Source organism: Castanea sativa, chromosome 11, assembly GCF_040712315.1.
Source record: "Castanea sativa cultivar Marrone di Chiusa Pesio chromosome 11, ASM4071231v1".
Classification (NCBI taxonomy): Eukaryota; Viridiplantae; Streptophyta; class Magnoliopsida; order Fagales; family Fagaceae; genus Castanea; species Castanea sativa.
In genome coordinates, this window is record NC_134023.1 from 43,760,101 (window position 1) to 43,779,923 (window position 19,823).

A 19,823-nucleotide genomic window follows, 5' to 3' on the forward strand; every position below is an offset into this window, starting at 1 on the left:
TTAAAAACATTTTATTTAAACCTTTTATCATGTTTTCCTAATTGCCATGAAAAAAAGAATGTAGTGCTAACTAGTTAAGTTGCAATACTCTCGGCTAAATAAAATGTATTTTGAGATTTTAAGATTTAAATAAAAGACATCAAGGTTTTAAATGTAAATTAGCTGTGTTTTATTTAGTGGAGTCGTTATACTTGATTGTAGTTTAGCGGAATTGTTAGAAACTAAAGATGGGATAGGTGTCATTATAAGTCGTAGTGTCTCACAGTAATATATTACACTGAACAAAGAATAAGTAATAAAACAAAACAAAAAGTTCAACAATATGATATGAGCCATCAACACCAGATGGTCAAAACTTCATGGCCTTCAGCCAAAAAAAAAAAACTTCGTGGCCATCAACTTGGATATTGGTCAAATTCATGTGCCATTAGCGACAATAATGAGAGATGAATCTCTTTCAACACCAAGTGATGCAAATATCTGAACTCAAAATGGGTAACCCTTCTGGCCTTCTCAATGTTTCAGAATGGCATATTGGTTCACCAATTCAACACCTTTGCTCAACAATGCAATGTATTGTTGAGCAAAGTGGTGCAAATATCAGAGCTCTAACTCAAGATGTGATGCATTCAAAATTTACTTGGCCTCAAGTACTAAAAGCAAGTGCAAATATTCACAAGTTGTTGTGGTTGCTGTATACAAGATGCTCTCCCCACAGTTGGAATACTATTCTTTTTATCTGAAATTTCATAAAGACCCCTAGCTATTGAGATGTAACCAATCACATGTTAATCTATTAAGACTTCAACACCAAAATCCTTAGCATTAAACCAAAATCCTGATGGTTATGGATTAAAATTTCAACAGCTTTTTTAATGTACTTGTGCATTGAAAGAGGACCCATTATGGAAGAGAAGATCAAATCAACTGTCCCATAATCAAGCCCTAGAAACTAAAGTACCACTTACTACCACTATTCCAAACAAAGAGATTGGAAACTCGCAAAAGATTAACATCAATGGATCTTCAACTACCCATGCAACTTCACCACATAGGAGAATTGACCTTTTAATCATAAATGAGAATTAGGGGGAGGAGAACTTATTACAACCATATCCATTGAAGGTCAACCAAAAGCAAGGGTATCCCAAAAGAAGCAAGGTTTAATCATATCTATGAACTGTGAATCATTAATTAATTAGAATCTACAAGGCAAATGTCAATTTCTATCATATTGTAACAATGATCTAAACAAACAGATACATTCTCAAGACAATATCAAATGTAAAATGCATAAACACCACATACCGACAAAATCCCCTTTGACAGAGATTGCAGCCCAAAAAAGTAAATGAAGATTTACGAATCTCCTAAGCCTGCAAGAACCAAATAGAAAATATTAATAAACCAGCCGATAACCATATCCAAGATTTTCACTTATGTTGCATGCAGCACTAGAGCCTAACCTTGTTAGCAATATTGTTGGAAAGCCAGTCTAGTCCCTCGTACAGCCATTCCCCTGAAGTGGCACATGTGCTCTGAATATACATGAAATAGAACCCAAAGTAATGGCCCCAATCAGTGGATACCAAATTTCCTATGCATAGGGTAAAACATGAGAGAGAGAGAGAGAGAGGGAGGGAGGGAGTGTGTGTGTGTGTGTGTGTGTGTGTGTGTTAATATACCAGTGGTGTTGACGGAGGGAATGAAGACCAAGCTTATCACTTATTTCAGCAGCATTCATGGCATTTTGAAGATCCTGCTTGTTTACAAATACAAGCAGCACAGCCTCCCTCAACTCATCCTAGGCATTCAACCAACAATATTATCATGCACAAGAAAATTTTAAACAAAACTGAGAGATAGTTAAGTAAAATGAGCTATTGGCAGTAAGATGTACAATGGGTATATATGTTAGTGGCATTATATCTCTAATTAGTGCACAAACCATGTACACCTGCACCATTTTCAGGACTCAAGGCTATATTATGCTCCAATCCAACCATTTATAGATACTTTATTAAACATTGAGAATCTTACAAAGTATATAATAATAGTTGTCTCCGATAAACAATATGAGCCATTAGCGGTTGTCAGTGTCACGTTTTCAACAATGTGGGTCATCAATATCAGGTGTTCACGTCTTCAAGCCCTTAAGAGACCAAAGTGATGCATTTTTATCCCATCTTAGCTCTATCTAGGTGATCACCTTTGGCAGCATTTACTTAAGCTTCCCATATAGATGCATAATGTTTTAAGAGCAAAACTTACAGTACAATATCTTCTGTTCCTTAGATACGTTAGGTTCACCGTTCACCAATTAAAATCAATCGTGCAATTACATTGACCAAGCAACACAAAAGCTGGTATCTTCTCCAGCAGACAAATAAATTTAACTACGTGGCCCATTAGCCAGCCACATGAGTGAATTTAATTAGGGAACATTAGGTAAAACATCTAAGGAATTGTATCTAAGTTCTGTCCATATTTCAAAATGACAAAAAGGTCTACTCATTTACCAAAAACAAAAACTTTGCATAACAATGCACACAACGAAAAAGGCCAACCTTCAATTAACGAATATGAATGCTGGACGTACTTGAGAACAACCACTGGGCTCAAGTACTAAAAGCAAGTGCTAGTATAACAAAATTGTTGTTGGTGCAGTATAATACACACTTTCCTCACATTTAGGACATACTTTCTGTTTATGTAAAATTTTATAAACATCCCTAATCATAGAGATGTAACCAACTACTTTATGAAGATTGGCACGCTAAAAGCCTAAGCATTCACCAAATTCCCAATGGGCTTCAAAGCAAAAGCATGATTCCATTGAGAGAGAGTCAGTTGTACACAAAATACCTGAGCGTTAACTAACAATGAAAAGCATTTGAATGTATCTACACATTGAAAGTTAATCCACAATGGATGAAGGAACAGATCAACTGCATCATAATCAAGCCTAGAAACCAAGGTACCACTGCCATCTGCTATTGTTCTAGCCAAAGATATTGGGAGCAATTCCTAGTGATTTCATATCTCTATCTAAATTAATGACCACAGAGTAATGCTTCATTCTTGAAATGGCACCCAAAAATTGATTAAAATCCACAGGGGAAGGGAAAGGGTGCATGTGAAGCATTGTATCAAACAGAAAAAGAATGAACCTCTCAAAACCATCTTTAGCAACTATACCAAATGAATTTATATTCATCCAATTCATAATTATTTAGGAATCAATAAAACTAACTGCAAATATTATTAGAAAAATTTCAAATAAATACAGGAAATGAAATGCTTAGACCAGAGGACAAACCCATATGGTCCCTCCAATGAAGGCTTTTCCATCCTACATAAAACAATTTGATCTAGATGAAATGTTGTAAGATATGTCAATAGAGTTGTATATAGAATACGTACTACACTTTAATGGTTTACCATTTTCCGAGGTGCAGTAGGATTGCAACTGCTACCAAAGTTAGCAGGCATATTGGCATAAAGTAATAAAGTTGCATGAGTGTCCTCATTCGATGATCCTCTAGTAGAATTAACAATCATCATCCAAACCCCATATATTTTATATTAAAACTTTTGTTATAGTAACTTTACTGCCATCATCCTGCTACAGTATTAACACATTTATGGATCAAATGTTTTAGAAGTGACCTTGAAAAGTCCTCAAAGAGTTCTATTTTTTGTGAAAAAAATTTAAAACTTCAATGCTTATAATCTAGACCTAGTAGTGAATGCATGCAACTAAATGTAGCATAAATCCACCTAAGAATTGATGACCATTACCATCTTTGTTGATTTAAGTATCTCCGTAGCACAACATTCATAGTGAAATAAAGTGATACAATGTGTTTAGGTAGTACATCTATATTACTATTTCATTTCCTTAGATAGAAAACTTTAATTGCCATGCCAACAGGTACGCAACATGGGATTAAAATCCAAAACGGAAGGAAAAAGGCACATGTGAACCGATTGATCAAACAACCCTAAGGCACTACCAACATTCCTAAAGCTTTGAGATCTGCATTGATCTCTCACAAATTTATAGAACCAATTGAGGTTTTCCACATCTTCACTACTAATATACATGAAAACAAACTCCTTATAAATTGACTAGCAAAGCATTAAATTATGAAACCGAGTACCTGATGTTGAAAGACTAAAAGCCTTCATACAAGTTGTTCTATATGTTGAAAAACTGATCCCTTGCATATGCTAAATAACCATGCAACTATTTATCCTAACTAACTTCCCAAATGGATCAAATTATCCCTATACATGAGAACCCAATTCCAGCCATCAAAACAGTGTTCCCAACTTGCCAACACATATTAGCAACTATCAAGGAGGTGTTGTAGGAATACAGAGCTTAACAAAACAAGATAGGCTGATCGGCACACAACACTATAGGTTAGAGCCTTTGTGTCAAATTGTCATTAGTGTCGTTCAGCACTGATATCCTGGACCAAAGTGATGTTCAGCACTCTTGGTCAGATCCCAATTTTCCAGTCCCGCCTTCATTCATCAAGTCAGTTTGAGTTTTGGGTTGAGTTCCTTTCAAACTCCATAGAGACTAAAGTTCTCCTTCATGGCTCTCTCATCCAATAATTCCTTTTGAGGATCTACCCCGATGTACCCAACAATAGTTAAGTTTATTTTTAGAGCCAAATCTTCAATTGCTTCTTCTTGGAAACTCCAATGACACCCAAATCAAGTCATTCCTAGAAGTATATACCTTCGCCATAAACGAAGTTCTGAATGATTTACTTGAGGACAACAACTTGAGCCTGGATTAATGACAAACTCATCCAACCCAAATAATTTGAAGGAAAGTTAACCTGAGCATTTATCTTTCTATTTTAGCTAGAGAAAAGTTAAAAATATTTTTTAATCATAAATTATTATAGATATATTTTCAAATGTTTGGATATATTAATTAATTATTATGAAAATCAGTGTCACCTGCAAAATTCTAAGCAACAAAAGGATTTGTAAAATCCAACTACCTATAACTACAAACAAGCAGCACATTATATAATAGAGCAACGTTAACAATATAGCAAAAGAATACCAATGGTAGGAAGGGTGGTCCCAATCTCTCCCAATTTCAGCTCATACAAAATGGTAGTCTTGCCCGCTGCATGAAGACCCACCATTAGAATACGCATCTCCTTGGCAAAAGGCCAGCTAAAAACTTGGTGAAAGAGAACCCCATCTTTTATCTCAAGCTGAATTCCCAAAATCACAAGTCAAAGACCAAATCAACCTAACAAGAAAACACTCATACATAATAATTATCTTATTATAATGATTTTGCAGTAACCTATGGCACGACTTTTATAAACCTTGTTGTATATTTCACAAGACCTATGGGATTATCTATGTTATACTTGACCAAACATGACATCACTAAGTTAACCTTGTGTATTTCAAAAAGATTGGTTTTCTTTAAGCATAACATCACTAACTAAAACTAAGAAACCTAACCTAAGTTAGGCTAGGAAATCACAATCTACATACAACAAAATGACATTACAAAAGCTCCAAAAGAATCAGCTCTTGGTGTCCATGAAATGTAATCAATCACTAACAAATGAACTATTCTTCAGCTATATGGTCGCAAGTTAGGAGTTTCCAACTCAATTCATTTACTTTAAATCGTAAATGTCAAAATGATTATACCATGAAGTTAATTTTGTATTGCACTACAACGTAAGTTGCTTCTCTCTTAGACAATTCAAGGAGAAGCACATACAAAATTATCAGCTGTCACCTTGAGTTGATAAACCAACTAAGCTAGACTAACAAAATTTGACTTGAGTCCACTGCACAAAAGCACCACAAGGCTTATAAGAGGGGGAAAAAAGGGAGGGGGGGGGGGGGTACTCAATTTGCATAAATGCAACTCCAAAACTTAATTTCATTGGAGGAAACATTTATTATCATTAATTCCACTGGCTAAGGGATGTATAACCACACAAAAAATGCCAGATTTTAGAGCAACAATATTTAGCATTAACCTTAAATAAGAAAAAATTTTGAAACAACTATCCAGGAAAATAGGTTCTAACTTCCAAGCAACAACATGAGTGCACAATGAAATCACAACAAAAGATAGAACAGTTAAAGGTACAAACAATCATGCATACATAAATGAAATAGAAAATCATCTTTAAAAACTATAAAATTTTCCTGAAATGATACACATCTTTTAAAGATTGACATGTGATGGATAAAATATGAAACTTGTCCTTGATTTTGAGAAACTAAAAAACCTTCACACAAGCTTCTAGAGAAATTCTTGAATGTTCTTATCTACTTGATTAGATGACAGCAAATCAAATAACATGCTTGCAACTGTCGCATTTGCTGAAAAACCCTTGTCAACCATTATTTCAAGATATTTAATTGCCTTTGATGTCTCATTATGTTGCAGTAACCCTTGGATTATTGTGTTATATGTGCGATCGTTAGGTGAACAACCACTCCTATCCATTTTCTCAAATATCTCACTTGCTTCTTCTAGCAGTCCTTCTTTGCAAAGTCCTTTGAGCATTATGGTGTAAGTTCGAACATTGGGTTGCAATCCTTTTGCAGGTAGACTATAAAAGAGTTTTCTTGCAACTGTAAGATTCCCGGCATTACACAAACCATCAATCAAAATGCTGTAAATCACAATATTGTTGCCCAACGTTTTGTCTTCCATCTCAAGAAACACTTTTATTGCCTCAACAACTTGTCCATTCTTACATAGGCCGTCCAACAAGACAGCATAAGTTTGGGGATCTGGAGGTTGGCCACAAGCCTGCATCTTATGGAATAGCTCTAGAGCAGCCTTGTGTCTCTTCACTTGACAAAACCCACCTATTAGAGTGTTATAAGTCGCAATGTCGGGAGCCACTCCCTTGTTGGCCATTTCATCAAAGAGACTCCTTGCTTCATCAATTCTTTTATTTTTGCAAAATCCATTGATTAATATGTTATAGCTAATCGCATCAGGTGAACAATCCCTCTCATCCATCATATTAAATGTTTTGATTGCATCATCCATTTTGTTTTGCAAACAGTAACCATCAATTAGAGAACTGTAAGTGATTGTGTTAGGCCTGATTCCTCTTTCAATCATCACATCAAAAACTTCTTTTGCCTCTGTCAGCATTCCCTCTTTGCAACGTGTGTCCACCAATATATTGAAGGTATACACATCAGGCATGATCTTCCTTCACGCCATCTCATTCAATAGAGTAGTAACCTCTCTCCACTGGTTGAAATTGCATAGGCATTGAATTAAGGAATTGTAAATGACAAGGTTCGGCTGAATGCATTTACTCAACATATCAGATAAAAGGTTCAAAGCCTCAGTTACTGATCTATCCTTACATAAACTATCAATGATTGTGCTATACACTATCAGATCAAGCTCAAAATCTCCTTCTTCCAATTTCCTAAGCAACCCAATAGCCATATCAGTCTTACCAATCTTACACACAGCATTTAGTATCGTTCCACAAGTAAATGCATCAGGTTGATACCCTTTCTTCTCCATATCTTCTACCAACTTCACAGCTCCAGCAATGTTACCTTGAAGACAGAGACCCTTCACAAGGATGTTTAGAGTAACAAAGTCTGGGTGATAACCAAGTTTCAAAATTGTTGCCAAGACAGAAAACCCAAAACCTAGACGGTTCCAATGGCAAAAGCAGTTAATCAAAATATTAAGAGTATAAATATCGGGAGAGATTCCAAATGATTCGATTCGTTTAATTAGAGAAATGACTACTGGGTAATGCTTCATTCTTGCAATGCCACCCAAAACGTGATTAAAATCGGCAATGGAAGGCAAAGGGCACGTGTGAAGCATTTTATCAAACAGGTCTAAGGCATGATCAACATTCCTTAAGCTTCTAGATTTGCACTGATCTCTAACAGGTTTCAAGAATTGATTTTGATTGTGATTGTGATTGTGATTATGATTGTGATTCGGGGTTTTTTTAGCACTAGCAGCAGTAAGCGTAGAATAACAATAATAACGAAAACAAGTGTGGGAAGAAAGAAGCAGCGTACCCAGCGTACCCATTTTCCTGAAGATCCAGCAAGCAAACAATTCGGCAGCCGAAATCAGAACGAAACGATAGATAATATCTCATGGAACGAAACGGAAATCAGTTTGAGAATTGAGAGAGAGAGAGAGAGAGAGTTTTGAGGGCAGTCTGAGAACTAAGCTACTGATCAGTTATTTTATAAGTACTCCCACTCTCTAACTGCACTTATAAATATCATTTTGTCAACAAGTTAAATGAGGTTTTGGTATTTTGTCATTTTGTACAGGGTAATTTGTCTAGTACACGAAATTTAACACTTCAATAATTTTATTATTTATGATTTGGTTTCATATAATTTTTTAGTTTTCTTTTGTTTTTTTTTTTTTTTTTGAGAAAAGGTTTTCTTTTGTTTATACCACAAAAATCTATTAATTTTTTCGTTAGACCAAAATTGTAGTGCGTAAACTTTCCATAAATTAGAAATAGTAATAGCATACCATACATTCAATTTGCATTTAATTATTTTAACGTTATTACTTAATGATATTGACTTATTGAGACAACATAAGTGTAAGGACACAATTCAAGTTCCCAAACTACGACTGGGAGAAAAATGGGCTTGAAAGGCCTTTCTTTACAATGAATTTGTAGAGGATGGGCTTGTAATTTAGATTTCAAGGATGGTTTTAGACAATTACAAAAAGAACGGGCTTTGGGCCCAATAGAACAGAACAAAGAATCGTTTGCAAAGAGTAAGACTGAGAAATCGTCCTCGGATTGTGTCCGAGGATGGTTTCTAATGATATTTCTCAAGTTTGGATACAAGTGTTGATTATCATTTACTATTGGCTCTATCTCTTTTACTCAGAAAAGTCCTCTTCTTCTTCGTATGCCTTTCCTCCTATTTATATCCTTTTCTTTCCCTTCATCACCTTCCACTTTTCTGGTTGCAATCCCCCTTTTTGGATACTTGTCCCATCCATTCTTCCCTAAAGCCCGCTGGGATTAGGGACCAAGTTCCAAGCTCGATGTTCAGGTCCCATCCTTCCATCTATACAGTCAGCGTATCAATTTACAGAGCTTTTAATGTATGGGCGGTGGTAGCAGCTTTATTTTTAGGCATTCCACCGTTCTTTCTCTCGCCCTCCACGTATACCGTGCATCCCCATAATTGTAGGACTCATTATAATATAACCCAGGGATACCAAACTTCTCTTTCTATGTCCTCGGCCTTGAAATCCGAGGACAAATCTACTCCTCGGACGTGTTTGGATATGTAAATAGTCCACGACCATTTTGATGTCTTCGGATTTTGGGTTTCCACCCAAAATACTTCGTGGGCCATCCTTCACTTACTATCGGGCCCAATACCCCTACAATAGCCCCTCGAGTTTCTTTATTTTTTTCACCTCGGGAGAAAAATAGAATCTCGACTTAAAAAGACCCTTACCCCGTACTTTGGCAACATTGTTGACGAAATAACTTCGAATCACCCATCGCGTGTTCCCAATGCTTCGGTATGCGAAACGCCCCGAATTGATTGTTGGCGCTTCTATGTCCCCCACGTTTCATTAATATGACACATATCCAACGGTCGAGAGCGATTCCCCGGGTTCGAGGCGGAATTCGCCCGCTTTAAAACATCTTCTCGACATATAAATACTAATTTTCTTCAAAATTCTTCACACTACGTAAACCTCATAACGTACCTGCCACACTTTTCATCTCCCCGTACTCTCTCCGTCTATCAAGTACCCCGTCCGAGGTGACCGTGCTTTCTTCCTTTTTAAAAGTAAGTTCTTCAATACTCTGCCCCTCCTTATCGCCTTTTTGTTTTCTTTTGTTTCTTTTCTTTCCCATCTTCTCTTTTTCACCGTGTCTTTCATCCTCGGCATAGTTATTTTTTTCTCCACACCCCCCCTTTTTTCAAAAAAGAATGGGTAGATTTGCGTCCCCGGTGGATTCAAACGAAAAAATAGAACAGGTTTAAGGTTAAGTACAAAATTCCTCGATGTATCCATTAGGTACCGTAACGAGGAAGAGTTTTATACAAAAAGAAAAACGGGGGAAGTTGTAATCCCGATGATTGCGTTCATCGAAGGGGGAATGAAAATCCCAATGGGAACTGTGACTAGGGATTATCTTAGGGCTTTTAGGTTGGCTCCCACCGTGTGCCCCAAATGTCTTTAGGATCTTAGGTTCCATAGACGCTTTAAATGAGAAGATGAACCTAGGGCTCACTCACCACGACGTGAACTCGGGTTTATAACCTCCATCACCTAAGCAAAAAAGATGAATATTACCTAAAGTCTAGACACCCAAGGAAGTCAAGTGCTAATTCAATGTCCGCGAATCAAATAAGGGCCTAAAAATGACTTCCCGATCATATCAGAAATTGGCACGACGGCCTCCCCGTCCGACAAGGGAAGGGACTCCAGGTGAAGTTTCTTTTACATACTTTTATCTTTCGTCTTTTTACTTACTCTTACCCACTTTTACTTGGACAACTGAGATCCACACTGGCCGGATCGTCATCCTAACCTTGTGGATTTCGGGCGATTGGATAGGATCCTACAAGCCGAGATCTTCGTGCACACCGACGGTCAACTCCGTGCGGCTCATCTCGATCCTCGGCTACACTCCAATATCAAAAGCCTTTCAGGGCGCCGAAGTGCGTGATTAAAGCCCGCGATCCTCGTCTTCCTCTGGATTAGCGTTGCCTGGGAGGGTTTGCTACCGGGGGGACTACCATTCCTCAAGGTACCTTGGTCACCTCAACCAATCCAACCGCCACCATTTGTTCCAGTTGGGATTCCCACAGTTCCTTTCTCCACAATTTTAACCTCTCGGTGAAGCCGCATCTTCCTACCTTACCGTAAAGGAAGAAGAAGAAGAAGAAGAAGTTGACGTACCAGATTCCGAGGACGAGTTCGAGGTTTTTAATCAACTCCACTCTCCCCGAAGACTCAACTTCCATCCTCGGCACTTCTACCCAAATCTCAAAGGTTACTACCGAAGAACTTGACGTTACGGGCATTCAACGAAAGATTAAACCTACCGAAAGATGTCCTTGAGGGCGCCGACAAGGACCCTAGAGTCCAAGAACCTCCAAAAGAGGTGCGCCCTCGACTCAAGAAAAGGGTGCCGACAAACGCCCCGAAGCTAGGCTTCCTCCTCCTCCTCCATCCTCCCAAACTCAACGTGCCAACATAGCTGATCTCAAAAGAAAAAGGGATCAGCCGAAAGGGAAGGAAGTTGTGGAGGTAGGAAAGGGTTCTCGTATCCAAGGAGCCCGAGGTTGAAAAGGGTGCAAAGCAAGCCCGCACCATACGTACTAGGTCGGAAAGAAGAACCGACCAACAAGGCGGTCGTACGCGCCCTCATGGCTTCCCGACCTTTCTATGGACGACGAGGTCATCACCGTGGATGCGTCCATTAGAAATTCCGATGAAGGGACAGCGGCATGCGTCGCAGATGCTTTGGAGCAAGCACCGTTACTCCCCGAGGATATGATTGAGCCGAGAAAGAAAAGGGACCACACCGTCTTCATGACTTTGAAGAAGGAGCTTGCAATGGTGAGTTTTCTCTAAAACCTTGACTTTTGTTTTTATTTCCTATATATATCTATACGTCTAAGGTTTATATGTTTTGTTTGTAGGCCGTTCAATCCGCCCATAGGGCCCAAGAGATTGCCATTAATTCCTACAAGTCTCGAGGGCCGAGGAGTCCAGGCGTGAAACCGCTCAAAAGATCTCGGACCTTCATAAGCAAGAAACCGCAGGAGGTCACAACAAAATTGGCTAAGGTTGAGAGTGCCAAGGCGGGCTTAGAGGCCGATGAAAACGACGACTAAATGCCGAGGATCGCGTCTAATGCTTCGCCAAGCCGAGGATAACCTCTTAGTAGCACGAAGGCTCGGAGAGGATCTTAAGAAAGATCCGCACGAGTCCGAAGAAGGCCAAAGAAGAAGCCATCAAGGGCAAAGAAGAAGCCATCGAGGAGAAGAAAAGGCCGAGAAAGCAAAGGAAGAGGCCGAGAACTCGAGCTGGACCAAGCCGAACAAGACGGCTATGATATAGGCGTGAAGGAGGTCACCGAAACCTTCAAGGCTCAGGTTCCCGAGGTATGTAGGCACTACCGCCTCCAAGTGTGGAATGAGGCACTTTCCCAAGCTTGGGGTTGATGCCTCTTCCACTCTTTGGAAAGCGTAGAGTGTCTACTATCCTCCTGCAATTCGCGCTTCTTCCATTCCCGACACGCACAAGAAGCCGCCCAGGATCATCCGAGGATAAAGGGGGGTGATTTGGCGAAGACTCAACTCTTCCCGAAGATGCCCCCGAACAACTTGACCTCGCACAAGAAAAGGCAATTGAAGACGTACGCCTTCAAGTGATCTTCGGGAATCTTCAAAGGATGAGTTGGGTGATCAAGCTAACCCAATAACCTTGATAGATGATCCCAAAGGCAAAGGAATTGCCGTTGAGTCTCTCCTCGCCTTTCCATCTCCTCAAGACTCCAAAGGCCCTCGAAGATTAAGCTTGAAACACTGACTTGCTCGTTGTCTTTCCTTTCTTTATTTTTATTTTGTCTCCAAGTGTAATACCTAAGTATAGGTGCAAAAGTACTTTTTTGGAATTTAATACAAGAATGAATGTTTGTTTTTAGATGATTCTTATACATATATTTTTTTTGTTTTTATGCCGATCATATCATTCCATAAATATCATCTTCTTGTCTTTTACCAAAGTTACTAGCAACAACTTGAATTGAAATTTGATACTCCAGAGGGTTTAATTATGCCCTGAACCGCATTAAGTGATGTTTTTTTTTTTGAGTATTTGATTCTTCATTTTGGATCTCTAGTTTGAACTATGTAAAGATAAGGCATATGGTCTATGCAAATATCCGATGTTTATGTCAAAAAAAAAAAGAACGAAGTATTAATTTTTCCCAAGTAATTGATCCGAGGATCGAGGCATACCAAGTTTCAGCTTGAGACTTAGATGAATAAATTTAAAAATGTTAATTTTCCCAAAGTAGATGATCCGAGGACCGACGTAACTTAGGTTCTGCTGAACACTTAGTAAAGAATATCAATTTAGACGAGGTACGTGGTCCGAGGATCCAGTGCATACCAAGTTTCAGCTTGACACTTAGATGAATAAATTTAAAATGTTAATTTTCCAAAAGTAGATGATCCGAGGACCAGACGGAACTTAGGTTCGTTTTAACACTTAGTAAAGAATATCAAGTTAGACGAGGTAATGTGGTCCGAGGATCCAGTCATACCAAGTTTCAGCTTGATACTTAGATGAATAAATTTAAAGTGTTAATTTTCCCAAAGTAGATGATCCGAGGACCAGACGTAACTTAGGTTCTGTTTAACACTTAGTAAAGAATATCAATTTAGACGAGGTATGTGGTCCGAGGATCCAGGCATACCAAGTTTCATCTTGAAACTTAGTTTGACACTTATATGAATAAATTTAAAGTGTTAATTTTCCCAAAGTAGATGATCCGAGGACCAGACGTAACTTAGGTTCTGTTTAACACTTAGTAAAGAATATCAATTTAGACGAGGTATGTGGTCCGAGGATCCGTGCATACCAAGTTTCTAGCTTGACACTTAGATGAATAAATTTAAAGTGTTAATTTTCCCAAAGTAGATGATCCGAGGACCAGACGTAACTTAGGTTCTGTTTAACACTTAGTAAAGAATATCAATTTAGACGAGGTACGTGGTCCGAGGATCCAGTGCATACCAAGTTTTAGCTTGACACTTAGATGAATAAATTTAAACTGTTAATTTTTCCAAAGTAGATGATCCGAGGACCAGACGTTACTTAGGTTCGTTTAACACTTAGTAAAGAATATCAATTTAGACGAGGTATGTGGTCCGAGGATCCAGTGCATACCAAGTTTCAGCTTGATACTTAGACGAATGAAGATAACGAATATAATGTAGTTTACAACAAAGAACGGCCGAAGTGCCCTTTATTTAGTAATAGTACCTTCGTAGATTATTTACATTCCAGGGACGTTGTACAACATTCTCGTCCAAATCTTCCAGATTGTAGGCCCCTATTCCCGCGACCGAAGTAATACGATAAGGTCCTTCCCTAGCTGGGCCCCAATTTTCCCCACGCAGATTCTTCATCGTGCCCAAAACTTTCCTTAATACTAAGTCACTCGGTCCAAGAGGTCGAAGTTTCACATGAGAATCATATCCCTGCTTCTGAGCTTATGTTGATAATAAGCTAGTTGAACCATGGCGCTTTCTCGCCGTTCCTCAACTAAGTCTAAGTTTCTCATTAATAGATCATCATTGCTATCCGAAATAAAGGAGCTTTTCTTCTTCTGTGGTTTGGAACCCAGCTTAGTGGGATTACCGCCTCGGCTCCATAAGTCATGGCGAAGGGTGTTTCACTCCGTGGATCTCCGTGGTGTAGTTCTATACGTCCACAAGACATGTGGCAGCTTCTTCCACCCACCTCCCCTTGGCGTCACCCAACCTCTTTTGAGTCCGCTCACTATTACTTTGTTGGCCAGCTTCGGCTTGCCCATTTCCTTGGGGATAAGCCGAGTGGAAATATCTATTCGTAATGCCCGTATCACAAGAAGATTTCCGAAAGGCTTTGCTATCAAATTGTAAACCGTTATCCGAAATGAGAGTATGAGGGATGCCGAACCCGGTAACGATATTCTTCCATACAAACTTTTTTGCTTCCGTGTCTCGATGTTTGATAATGGCTCACGCTTCAACCCATTTGGTAAAGTAACCGTTCCCACGAGAAGCCACCGTCGGTTTCCCGTTGCGTTGGGGAAGGGTCCAACAATGTCCAAGCCCCATTGGGCAAAGGGCCATGGGCGAGATAGAGGCTTTAGGACTCCACCTCGGTTGATGTATATTTGGAGCGAACCTTTGACATTGGTCACATTTCTTTGCATAATTTTGCGCTTCTCTCTCGCATATTTGGCCACCAATAGCCCCGAGTAAGGGCCCCGTGAGCTAAAGACCTTCCTCCGTGTGACTTCCGCAAATCCCTTCGTGTAGCTCTTCCAAAAGTAGCTCGTTGCTCCTGGGTGTATGCATAGCAAATATGGTCCCGAAAAGGAACGTTTGTACAATTTTTGGTCCTGATAACCGAAACGAGTGGCTTTTCTGCGAACCTTATCCGCTTCAGCTTTTTCTCCAGTAGGATGTCATTTCGAGAAATGTTACTATTTGATCCATCCAACTAGGTCCTGTCCTAATTTGAAGAATTTGAGTGGAGTTACCATCCGTCCTGGGCTTCAACAGTATCTTCAACGAGGATAACTCGTGGTAGACTTTGTGCCGAGGACGTCGCGAGCGTGGCTAATGAGTCGGCATGGGTATTGCCACATCCGGATACATGCAATAGTAGAAAAGACTCAAATTTAGATTGCATAAACCTGACCTCGGGTTAGGTATTCTCGCATTCGGAATCCCTTGCTTCTAGCTTCCCTTCTACTTGGCCTACCACCAATAGTGAGTCCGAGAACATTTGCACCGCCTTTCCTCCCATTTTATGAACCATGTTCATCCCCGCGAGGACCGCTTCATACTCGCTTCGTTGTTGGTGGCCGAGAATCCTAATCTTAGGGATTTCTCAAAAGTAATACCCTCTGGGGATATCAAAACTAATCCGATACCTCGATCCCCTCCGATTTGCTGCTCCATCAACATGGACTTTCCATAACGGAGGCCCTTCACACGAAATCATGCCTACCGATTTTTTACCCATGCCTTCTTGATAGTCTTCTAACGAAGGCTCGCAAACTCGCCACAAGGTCCGCGATGACCTGCCCCTGTATAGAGGTGCGAGGCATATACTTGATATCGAAAGCTCCTAGGACAGTTCCCCATTTGGCAATTCTTCCCATATAATCTGCACTTCGCAAAATTGATTTGAGAGGGAGTTGTGTAAGAACAACAACCGTACGAGACTGGAAGTAATGGGGAAGTCTTCGTGTAGCATGTACCACGCCCAAGATAGCTTTTTCCAAAGTGGCAACAACTCAAATTTCGGCCTCATGCAGAGATTTGCTTACATAGTACACCGGCCTCTCGGATGTTATTGTCATCTCGGATAAGAACCAGGCTAATCGCATGTTTAGCCACCGCAATATATGCAAACAGAATCTCATCAACCTTCCGGTCGAGACATAACTTGGTGGTCGCGAGAGATATTCTTTTAGTCGTTGGAAAGCCGTTGCACACTCCTGGTCCATTCAAAACCCTTCCATTTATTTAATAACTGAAAGAAAGGCCTGCATCCGTCCGCGGACCGAGATATAAATCGGAGAGCAGCGTCATACCCGTTAGCCTTTGCACCTCTTTAGGATTCCGAGGTGGGTGTAAGTCGCTTATTGCCTTAACCTGAGCAAGGATTCACTTCAATTCCTCGAGTCACCATATATCCTAGAAACTTGCCCGACCCTACACCGAAAGAGCATTTAGAGGCATTGAGCCGCAATTTATACTCTCTTAGCTTCGAAAAGTGTTGCTCGAGATCTTCCAGATGTGCGTAAACTTCTTTACTCTTTACTACCATATCATCCACGTATACCTCAATATTTTTTCCTAGCCGTGCCTCAAACATCCTCGTCATCATCCTTTGGTAGGTAGCCCTGCGTTTTTCAAGCCAAAAGGCATTACCTTATATTGATATTTTCCCGTTGGAGTGACTTATGAAGTCGTCTTCTTGTCCTCAACGTCTAAAGGTATCTGGTGATAACCTTGGAATGCATCTAGAATACTGATCCGAGGATGTGCAACAGTAGCGTCAACCGCTTGATCAATCCGAGGCATCGGGAATGAGTCCTTTGGGCAAGCCTTGTTTAAATCTGTGAAATCTACACATACTCTCCACTTCCCATTCTTCTTTTTCACCACCACGGATGGGCTAACCATTCAGATAAAACACTTCTTTGATAGCCCCCGCCGCTTCGAGTTTGAGCACTTCCTCTTTGACGGCTTCCGAATGTTCCTTTGAGGACCTCCGAGGTGGTTGCCTCCTCGGCACTACGGTTGGATTGACCCTTAAATGATGACATATGAAGTTCGGATCAACCCGTGGGCCTCATACGCGTTCCAAGCAAATACATCCATATTTTTCTTTAAAAATAAAATCAGCTCTGTCTTCTTCCCCGCGGCAATTGAACTCCAACCCGGAAGAACTTTTCGAGATCATTGTCTATGATAATTTTCTCCAATTCTTCACACGTTGCTTCATCTACCTCGGCTATGGGAAGAGACTTTGATTGCTATGCTTCACCGTTAGCCGAGGACGGGGAGTCTCGGTTCCGTCGACGCAATTGCAGCCGTGACACACCGTCGAGCCACAGACCGACTCCCAAGTAACTCCACCACCTCGATCTCCAATGAAATTTGATTTTGACATGCAAGGTTGAGGAAACAGGCCCCTAACGCATGCAACCAAGGTCTCGCCACAATAGCCGTATAGGGAGAGTAGGCATCGACCACGATGAAATCTACGTCTACTACCTCCGACTGATTGCACATGGGCCCTGAATCCTTCCTGGAACGACAGCTCTCCTTCGAAGCTTATCAAGGGTGAGTCATATGGCATAAGATCTTCAACTCTTAACTTCAAGCCTCTAAATAGGTCGTGTACATGATATCTCGCACCACTACCTTGATCAACCATTACCCTCTTTACATCATAGTTCCCAATTCGAGGGTTACCACTAAGGCATCATCATGAGGCCGGATGGTCCCCATCTTGTCCTCTTCAGGAAAACTTAGGATCGGCAGAGGATACTTGCCTTGATCCTCTTCGGCCGATCCCGTGACTCCTCGGCCAATGTTCGAGCAACCGACATTACCCCGAAAGGAGCCGAGCTGAGTCCCTACCGTGTGCCGCAAAATGACGTTGATAGTACCTAGAGGAGGTCCGGATGAAGGACCGTCGTGGTTTGCCACTCCCGATTGGTTTCCTCGCCCGTCGGGTTGGTAGAGAACTGCTTCAGCTTTCCTCTTTAACCAATTGTTCCGCATGATTCCACAAAGTGCGACAATCCCCCTGGTATGACCTCTCTCCCCGGTGATAATGGCAGTGGAGATTTTGGTTGCGTCTGGGTCCCCTCGCCATTTTATTTGGCCATTTGAAAAAAGGCTCATGCCTTATTTTCTCCAACACCACAGACCGCTCCCCGAAGACGGTGTTGACCACTTCGGGGGTATGTGGCCGCCCGCCTCGGAAAAATCCCGCGTAGGCCTATTGTTGTTGTATCGGTCCGACCCGAAATCCCTCCTTTCCCCGTGGGATAACCTTCGCCTTGCCCTTTCCCCGCTCGCCGATCTTCCTCAACCCTTTTGTACTCGTCGATGCGATCCATCGCCGACGTACGCTTCCGACAGGTTTCTTCGTTAAGGATTTCCTCAAGTCATGCTCTGTTGGTAGGCCGACCTTGAAGGTCCTTATTGCTACATCGTCAAAAGTCTCCGTCAATTTCGTTGAACATTTCCCGCACCGGTCCGAATATGTTTTCAGGGTTTCCCCTTCCCTCATGGCCATGGATAGTAAAGAATCCAATGGACGAGGAACTCTACTGCACGTGATAAAGCGAGAACCAAATGCCCTAGTAAGCTCTTTGAAAGAATCAATGGAGCCCGCCCTTAAGCCGTCAAACCATCTCATGGCTACGGGCCCTAGGCTAGAAGGAAAAATCTTGCATAACAAAGTTTCATTCCTGGAATGCAATCGCCATTCTCTCGGCCGAAGTGGCTTACGTGCTCTACAGATCCGTCCGACCATTGTAAAGAGTGAAGGCCGGTTGTGTGAAGCGCCGAGGCAACCTTCCTTCTTCCAATCCGCGCGAAGGGTGACCTGGAGATTTGGTGCAATGCTCTTCCCATTGCGTCATTTCCTAAGCCCCTGAAACCTGGGGTAGTCTCGCCACGTCTCCCATGCATTGTCTTCTTCGAAGAGGCATATTCACTCGGGGGAGTTCTCGGATCTTTGCCCGTAATTGTCATCCTCGGATCCTTCCGAGAGGGGTCGAGGTCCTGAGGAGTTCTCCTTCGCCTCTCGTGGCGCAATCTCCCTCTTTAGGCCGTCAATCTCCTTCTCATGGCCCCGGCATTTCTTTCATAAGGAGCTCGCGCTTCCTCCTTGCGAATGACTTGCACTTCGATGGCACGTGTAGTATGTACACTTCCCTCTTGCTCTCTCCGTGATCAGGATGCAAGGAGAGATCCTCACGCTGAGAGCCCACGGACTCCGCACTGCGTTGTGGTCCTGATCCTACCATGATGTCCTAAACTTCCTTAAAGACTAAATTCCCACAGACGGCGCCAATTGTAAGGACACAATTCAAGTTCCCAAACTACGACCGGGAGAAACGGGCTTGAAAGGCCTTTCTTTACAATGAATTTGTAGAGGATGGGCTTGTAATTTAGATTTCAAGGATGGTTTTAGACAATTACAAAAAGAACGGGCTTTGGGCCCAATAGAACAGAACAAAGAATCGTTTGCAAAGAGTAAGACTGAGAAATCGTCCTAGGATTGTGTCCGAGGTTGGTTTCTAATGATATTTCTCAAGTTTGGATACAAGTGTTGATTATCATTTACTATTGGCTCTATCTCTTTTACTCGAAAAAGTCCTCTTCTTCTTCGTATGCCTTTCCTCCTATTTATATCCTTTTCTTTCCTTCATCACCTTCCACTTTTCTGGTTGCAATCCCCCTTTTGGATACTTGTCCCATCCATTCTTCCC

The 19,823-nt window shown here is 41.1% G+C and overlaps 1 protein-coding gene and 1 pseudogene across 1 annotated transcript; both read right to left on the minus strand.

Moving 5' to 3' along the window:
• Positions 1-1,092: 1,092 nt before the first annotated feature.
• On the minus strand, positions 1,093-5,267 carry LOC142616551 (ADP-ribosylation factor 1-like; the record flags this gene model as incomplete). Its single annotated transcript, XM_075789380.1, has 6 exons — positions 1,093-1,376; positions 1,467-1,538; positions 1,686-1,804; positions 2,866-3,001; positions 4,754-4,805; positions 5,072-5,267. Coding segments are annotated over 5 exons (504 nt in total), but the record flags the coding sequence as incomplete, so codon positions are not given.
• An 879-nt stretch (positions 5,268-6,146) lies between these two features.
• Positions 6,147-8,080, minus strand: LOC142615014 (uncharacterized; annotated as a pseudogene).
• Between the last annotated feature and the right edge of the window lie 11,743 nt (positions 8,081-19,823).